Here is an 8,697-nt window from a genome sequence, read left to right as displayed (position 1 = left end):
GTACAACTTTGATTTTCTTGGTTGCATATTATTTGCATTGTTTTGGCATAATGGCCAACTATTTGCACCTTTGTGTAATTGCCATTCCGTTGAGGTACATGTTCGCCAACTCATCAAATTCATGTAAAATCTTGGGTTGCTATAAAACAAAACATATTACAAATCTTTTAGCATCGTTGTTGAGTATATTTATTGGGGTTTCCAAAGCCTACAATACAAGCTTCCAATCTTAGCATATAAAGGAACTATAAAGGTTGTCCATCTGAGTGGTGAACAACCACACTTTCTTATTCATATTTCTTTATAGCCCATATATATATATATATATATATATTACATTCCACTAGGACTTCCAACAACATATGTTTGATGACATTCACGATGGGAAAGATGATGAAAAACAAAGTGACAAGCATAACGAGAACACTAAAGCGTAAGACCGAAACATCCTATAATCCGAAGTTGAATTAGGCACAACTTCTGGTCAAAACTACCCCTTCATGGGAGTTTGTTAACGTCGATGCAACAACTTCACAACTTCAATTGGCTCCAACTTATTTTGCAAACCAATCCATCCATCCAAAAGAACTTCTCCATCATGAAACTCTTGTCTAGTAAAGCTACCCAAAAACTCTTCTCCCAAAAGTTGTCAAATGAACTCTAAAAGTTCCCACTCAAAAAGCTCTCAAATATGGCCATATTCTCTTTTTTATAACTTCTTCAAATGCAAAAAGTAAACACGAAACCAAAATTCTCAAAATGTACAAGCAAAATGCAAGTTAGGGATGCAAACACTTGAAAAAGTTGGTTTGTATTCTGTCCATAACTCTTGATCTTGGACTCAATTTCCGTTTATGTTTATATTATGAGTGAATGGGAGATTGTGGCCTTGGTCATGTTTGTATCTAAAATTCAATGTCTTTGGGTCCACGTCCAAAAAGACCAAAAACAAATAAACCTCTCAATATCCAAAACAAAATGTCAACCAACCCTCAAGTGAGGTTCCCACTAATTATACATTGATCCAAATGGAAATCTTGATACTAATTATGTTTTATGAATGTAAAGAAGTATCATAAAATGTAAACATTTTTCCAAAGTTAGAATGAATAGTATGAACATACGAAACTTTATGAAGGGTAGTGGTATGGCTTGCAAAGATAGTAAGGAATTAAAGAGTGAAGGAGAAAGGGAAAATAATGAAGGGTGATATGTTAATATCCTCCAAACGCCAATAACATGAATGTCTCCTTAGTTGGGACAGAGATACGGCCACTTGTGGTCATCTATCTATCTATCTGTGTATAGATATGGTTTTCTCAACCTATTCTTCTCCAAGCTGAATTCTCAACTTCAAGATTGTGATATGAGTGTGGAAGAGGATGTTCTCAAAGTAAATGGCATTGGAATACGAAAGGTGGTCAATTGTGGCTATTGTTTCTTTGTACATGTCCCAACAAGCTAGGTTTGTGTGGGTGTAACAATATATCCGGTTTTCATTATCCCATTCCGTTTGACCACAATTGCTTCTATAAGGCACAATTTGATGGCCATTAGTTGGTAACTCAACATATTGTCACCATATTCCATCGCTTGAACCATCTATGTATCGTGTGCACAACCAAAATTCTTACAATTCTATTTGTTTTTTTTGCCAGCATTACAAACATGGAATGCTATGAAACATATCTCTAGGACTTTTACTTTAGCCATGTACATGTGAAATCTAATCAAAACCCCTCTAGTTTAATGGGTCTCATCCCTACATCAAGGAGCATCACCAAGTACAAGTTAGTTGTTGCTTCTATAACTACTCTTTAGAATGACATCAATCTTTCTTTGAGTTTGTATGGTTCCCATAAACTTAAATCGAGCTAGAGGTAGTGCAAAGCTTGATAGGCAAATGATAATATTCTTATGACTACGCACCGAATGCATCTACAATATAACTATAATTAAATAGTGCTAGAAAAAATAAAGGATGGGACTCATAGATAAACAACATGCACACACGCCAAAAGTAAAGTTTGATGAAGGAAGTCCAATGCCTATATTCAGGACGTGGTTTGAGGCTAACATTAAAAAAGGCTTCAGGTAAAGTAGGAAACTAAAGAAGGCACATACCAAATAGTTATATTGGATGTGTGGTTGAGAAGTTGTTCCTAAATGGATTTTGACTAAATCTATGTTATGGGATCATGCTATTTAGTTCATTAATCTAGGATAAGGAATCTACTAAGGGACAAGTGGCCAAAGAACTAGTTGTACTCATAATGAGGGTTTTCAATAAGTGTGAATGGTCCACACTTGGAAAGAAAAAGAAATATCACAGTCGAAATGAACAAATAAAAACAAGGTGCATGTCATGTTTTACCATACATTGCACTTGCTTAGGAATACGTTCTATCCCATATTGGCATTCATTAAGTAGACGAGAAGTGTTGGAAAATATCTATGCTTTCCATGGTTTGTGTTGCTATATCAAGAATGTTTTTGAAATATGATGGCCACACATCAAAGTGGGCCCTTTCGGATTTCAAGGTGCCTGAGAGTAGGTGTAGGAACCTTTCACATGTTTTGTTGCTTGGTTCGAGCTTGATATTGTCCTTTTGGCATCACAAGACGTTGTCGATTTAATTCTAGGTGTTGCACTCTAACCTACTCTTTGGCACTTTCACATGATAAATTGGTGTCGAACTGCTCCTAAGTCTTTTGCCATTTCTAGGTGCCCCATACTTGGTCGTGGGTCATTTCAGAATCATGGGTAGCTTTCCTCTTGGTGGATCCCTATGTAAGGTTTCCACCATTCGTGGTGCTTCACCCTAAACATTCTCAAACCCTAGGTAAACCTCCATATTGTTCCTCTCTTTGTTGTGCTTGAGTCTTAAGTTTTAACAATCTAGGGCCCATGGTAGATCTCCATGTAATTTCTCATTTGCAATGTGCTTGTCTTAATAGTCTTGGCCCCGCAAGCAAACACCCATGTGATAACCCCCCTTTTTGGCACTACAATTTTCATTGACCCTATGTTGCTTTTTTGTCTTCTACAATTAGTCTAGTTGGGCCCTCATTGCTATTATTTGAATGCATATTATGTGTTTTGTCCTCTCAATCTCCTCAAATATTTGAATATCCTAGCTGATTGAAGGTGATTAAAAGGAAGTGACAAAGTTAGCGGTGGCACCTTGCAATAACATCTAACCAATCTCTAATCGGTGTTTTGGAAACCAACTCCTTTTCTAAGGAAGGAGGGGCTATTTTAGAACAATTGCCAAAACTGGTGGTCACTTAGCACATGGGAGGAACCGAAACTGAATGCTAGCATGTAGTGTCGGCATTCAATTTAGTTGAGGAGCTGGAATGTGGTGCCATGCATGATGTTTGGGAGCTAATGGATTCCGAAGTGGGGCCTTGGGGGAGGGAGGGGGCAGGGAGAGTCAAAGCAAGCAAGTACATATTCCACTAGATCCCACTTTTAATTCACCAAGAGAAGTGATTAGAAAGTCAACATGCTACGTGAATAACATAAAGGGGAGGCGGTGGGATCGTAACACTCGAGCCATGTGTGTGTGTGGAAGAAGGAAATGGGGAGACAAAAGGAACAAATAGAGGGTTTTTAAAAGTGGAGGCCTATGGAGGATAGAAGTAGTGTATAATATGTGTGTGTATGGGGAAGGGCCAAGAAATGTGAGGGGAGGGGGGGGGGGGGCAAGTCACTGTGTGTGTGTGTGTGTGTGAATGAATGGGATACGAAAGAGCACACACACAAAGAGGGTGAGCCAGAGTTGAATGGGATTATTTATATATACATATATGATATATATATATATTACATATATATAGAGAGAGAGAGAGAGAGAAAGAAAGAAAGAGAGAGAGAGTGAGTGAGTGATGACACATATGAACAAATAACATCAATCCAAAGACTCTTTCTCTCTCTCTCCTCTCTCTCTCTCTCTCTCATTTTCTCTCTCTTGTCTGTCTGTCTCTGTGTGCGCGTGTGTGTGTTGGCTTTCTCTTTCAAGAAACTGTTGACCTCCTCCTCCTCTCGCCGCCTCTCTCTCTCTCTCTCTCTCTCTCTCTAAAACCCTGCCTGTCTCTCCTCTCTCAGAGAGAGCATGAGAAATAATAAGAACACGAGGGACGGCGACGCCAATTCTGGTTGTGTGTGTGTCTGCGTGCATTTTCGTGTGACCCCATCCCTGCTCTGCTGTCTTCTTCTTCTTCTTCTTCTTCTTCTTTTCTTATTGCTACTACTACTACTGTTGTAATTAGTGTATTGTAATTTGTATTGAGAGACAGGGAGAGGCGCCCGGCGCGCTCGTGTGCGTCTTATTTTCTGTGTTTTTACTTTTTTGTCCCCCCGCCCCCCCCAACCCCAAATTCAAGGAAAATTAAATCAACAAAATCCGTCGCTATTTCATTCTACTTCCTTCCCAATTCTGCTCTCTGAGCACCACCCACCTTCTCTCTCTCTCTCTCTCTCTCTCTCTCTCTCTCTCTCCGTGTGTAAGTAAATTCCTTTTTTTGATTCCCCCTCTTTTAACCCCCCCCCACCTCCTCCTGTGTACAAAGAAAGAGAGGAGAAACACTGGAAATTCTGCTTCCAATAACGTTTCCTCCCACCTTACTCAATACCATCTCCTCTAATATCCATCCACCATCGAAACAATCTATCCCTCTAATCTCATCTCATTACTCTCCTAATCACCCAATTAGCCCCTAAATCATGTGTTGAAAATCCTCATGCCATTTTTTATTCACTGTTTTTTACACATTTTGTAATCTTCTCCTGATTCCCCCAACCTCATCATCCTCTCAATTTATCTTCCTTCATATGCTATCTAATTAGACAGTTGTTTACTACTGCTTGCGCCTTCATTTCGCGTTAAATCTTCATCACTACCATGTTCAATAATCTCAGAACCATGCTGAATATTACACGCAAAAGACCAACCATTAATAAACCAGATCAATGCTTGAAGTCCAGTCTTAATAATCGGCGATTCATTTCGGTGCTTATCATATCGATCCTCTGCCTTACGATCGGATTCTCCTCGATTTTAGATTCAACGTACTGGCAAGGTAAGCATTAGTAGCAATCACTGGATCAAATGATTGCTTACTGGTGAATTAATCTATCTACAATTAAGATGATATCGATTAAGGTTCATTGATTTAGCATAAGGTCTATTTAATCAACGAATTAGGATGGAATAGGTCTTATATAGCCTTAGGGGTTAAAGCATAGGGTTTTGACTAATCAAGGATTGTATCTTGAATGTTTAAATTAATAATAAGAATTTTGTAAATTACTTGTAAATTACCGAGGTTTCGGTTGAGGTTTCCAATGATTGAGGCTTGATCAATGTCTTAATTAAGATCTCTAATTTTTAGGGTTTCATGTTAACCTTTTGCAGGAAACCCTAATCACAAAATAGCATCCAATTTGGGCCGTAATCCTCTCTTGCTTCAATATGATTCAGTAATTAACAAGCTCACAGGGAAGACCGATCAAACCCCAAAACCGCGCTCCTTGTCAAAGAGGAAGACCATCGATGGAGCCCTAATTAAACCACCCTCCTCCCTGAAGGGTCCGAAGAAGAAGAAGAGAGACAGGGTAGTAATTAAGCCACCCTCGCCCTCGTCAAAGAAAAAGACGGGTGGAACGTCTCTAAATCCGCCTTCAAAAATAGAAGGAGCCCTAAAACCAGGGTGGAAATTTGATGGAGCCCTAAAACCAGAGTCAGGAAAGGATGAATCCCTAAAACCACTAATCCAAGACGTGGTGTTGCTGCCTGACAGTGAATTGCTCATAATAATCCGATTGCCCCAAATTAGCAATTCTAGCAATGGATATCCTGCCTCATCATGGTCAGATGATACTAATCATGAGCCGCTTATTCCAGCCAAAGAAAACCTTGCCTGCTTCTTCCACCAGGTGAGCAATAATATCACAACCAGGGTCTCTGCACTGGATTATGTCCAAAGAGGCCACGCTATGATGATGATCCGCTGCCGGAGCCCCACCATGGAAAGCTCAAGCTCTTCGGAAGATTCAGACGAGGAGGAATATTCAGTAAGATCGATGATGCCGGTTCCGGTGATTATCCAACAGAAGATTCCATCGGATTCCTCGATCCAACAGAAGATTCCGTCGTCGGATTCTTCTGCCGAATTCGCCGAATTCGCATCCTCCTCCTCCTCCTCCTCATCATCGCAGTCGCCCAGCCCGATGAAACTGTGGAGCTCTCTGGTCTTCGAGATATGGCAGACGGAAGACGACGTGGTTTTGTTCGCGAAAGGCGTGAATAGCAGGCAAGGCAAGAATGTGGATCCGGCGGACCTCGAATGCGTGTACGGGTCCGGGTCCGGGTCGGAGAGGCAGCCGGCCGTGACCACGCGAGTGACCCAATCTGCTCAAGAGGTGTTCCGGTGCGAGCACCCGGCCGAGGAGTTGAGAGCGCCGCTCGACGGGGCACCCGTCACATTAAGATGGGCCGGCAAATTGATGGATTCTGTGGTCTACTATGCCCCTAATTACCATCCGATTCTAGCCAAAGATCATGGACCACCACCACTACCACGAATGGCCGACCGAATCAATGTTGTCGACAATACCAATGTTTCGAGCATTCGAGATGATGCGGAGATGTCCACGGACGGAGATTCGGGTATGGTCTGTGCCTGCACCATGGTCTACAACGTGGCCAAGTTCGTGAAAGAGTGGGGCGTGTACCACGCGCATTTGGGCGTGGACAAGTTCGTCTTTTACGACAACAATAGCGAGGACGAGCTGGACGAGGCATTGGGATGGCTGTCGGGCCGAGACATTGGCACCACCAGGTACCCTTGGCCTTGGCCCAAGACCCAGGAGGCCGGCTTGTCCCACTGTGTCGTGGCCACCCGATCCACATGCAAGTGGACGCTCTTCACCGATGTGGACGAGTTCTTGTACGCCCCCCGGTTCCTTCCCCCGACCAATGGTAGAGAATCCCCACTCCGCCAACTCATCTCGGGCAGCCAGGCAATCGACCACAACGTCGGGCAGATTTCGATGAACTGCCGTGACTTCGGTCCCTCTGGCCTTGTTTCACACCCGGCCGACGGTGTCACCCAAGGCTACACATGCCGTGTCAAATTAGAGCAACGCCACAAGTCTCTCGTCCGTCTAGAGGCCGTGGGGCATGACCTTCACAATGTCGTCCATCATTTCAATCTACAGCCTGAATTCCGCACGATTCGGCTGTCAAGCTCACTGGCCATCGTGAATCACTACAAATTCCAAGCGTGGCTGGAGTTCCGGAAGAAATTTCACCGCCGTGTCTCGGCCTATGTAGTAGATTGGACGGAGCACAAGAACATGGGGTCCAAGGATAGGACACCTGGGCTAGGGTCTAAGGATGTCAAGCCACCCAATTGGGAAACCAATTTTTGCGAAGTGGTTGACACTTCTCTCCGGAATTACACTCGACAAGTTTTCACAACCACGAGCATGTCTAACGGAACCCCTTTGCTTGCATGGCAACTATAAATAGCTTCCTTTTCACACCTCCTTGGAGAGTTTTTGCCCCCTCCATAGATCCATAGACTCCTGACCAAAGCTTCGCGTCCTATGAATTATCTTAACATCTATGCTCGCTCGCAACTCCAACTTTCGGTGTCACATGTTTTGTTTTGTGTGATTTGTCTTGACCCCAATATCTTCGTGACCTCCTATTTCTTGGGGTACATGAGTCACACTCTTGACCATGATATATTTTATCAATCTCGGCCTTCTTATAGTCACAGGGGGTAGCAACATCTTTTTTAATGCCCATTAGTGCATATACTCCAATATTCATTTGCCCTTGTGGCTCTCTTATTCTTGATAACGAGCCTCTACCAAACACATACACACGCATAGTTGGCATATTGTTTCTTGAGGTAGCATAAGTAGCTTGAAGAAGTAGCTATCAATTGATCAAATACATAACCCTACTAAAAGACAACAATGACTAAAAAAAATACAATTGAAAAGGTCCTCGACTCTATAAAAAAATAACATGTAAACGAGGTTTTGTTGACATTGTATAAAGCTTCGATTTGTTGACATTATCTAACGAGTCACAAAATAAATAGTCTAGGTTTTCTCTAATAAAATTTACAAAGGATAGAGATAGTATATCAAGTTTTCTCATTAAGGAGAGATGCCAATATTTTGGGATCTCTATATGTATATAAGTGATAGAGAGAGATTGATCAAACCTTCCTATTATTGAAATGAAATTGTTTCATCTAGGAGATGTCTCTCCTAACAGTGAGTAAAACCCAACAAGAGGAATTGAAAGAAACTAAATGATCCATTGATTGTAAACTTGCAATTAAAAGCACTGAAGTTTGGTAACGTTTATTCAACAAATGGTTGAGTTGGTTGCACTAGCCCACTAGAGGGAAATTTTGCTATAAAAAAGCACTAAAGTTTGGTAAAAGTTTATTCAATAAATGGTTAAGTTGGTTGCATAGGCATAGGCAAGGGGTAGTCACTCTCCTTAACGCGAGGGTGTAAATAAAATGTGCATGGCGTGAGTTCATTTTTAATCAGAAATCAATAGCTAAAATTATGTGATCAGGTAAAGGGCCATTAACTGCTTCTCATTGACAACAAACACAAAGGCCGCCCTAAATTTATTGCTTCCAATTAATTTACAATTTGAT

General features: G+C 41.6%; 1 protein-coding gene across 1 annotated transcript; it reads left to right on the top strand.

Annotated features, from left to right (window-relative positions):
* The first annotated feature begins 4,820 nt into the window (after positions 1 to 4,820).
* On the top strand, positions 4,821 to 7,874 carry LOC147849301 (glycosyltransferase family 92 protein RCOM_0530710-like). The gene is made up of 2 exons (XM_087337669.1): positions 4,821 to 5,085; positions 5,421 to 7,874. Exons 1-2 carry the CDS (start codon positions 4,908 to 4,910, stop codon positions 7,532 to 7,534), a joined length of 2,292 nt encoding a protein of 763 aa, XP_087193795.1. The 5' UTR covers positions 4,821 to 4,907; the 3' UTR covers positions 7,535 to 7,874.
* Positions 7,875 to 8,697: the final 823 nt, after the last annotated feature.

Source organism: Azolla caroliniana, unplaced genomic scaffold, assembly GCF_043228905.1.
Source record: "Azolla caroliniana isolate FFs.n. ecotype wild unplaced genomic scaffold, voAzoCaro1.0.p SCAF_84, whole genome shotgun sequence".
NCBI lineage: Eukaryota > Viridiplantae > Streptophyta > Polypodiopsida > Salviniales > Salviniaceae > Azolla > Azolla caroliniana.
The sequence above is the reverse complement of the archived record's forward strand: the minus strand, read 5'-3'. Positions and strand labels throughout refer to the sequence as shown.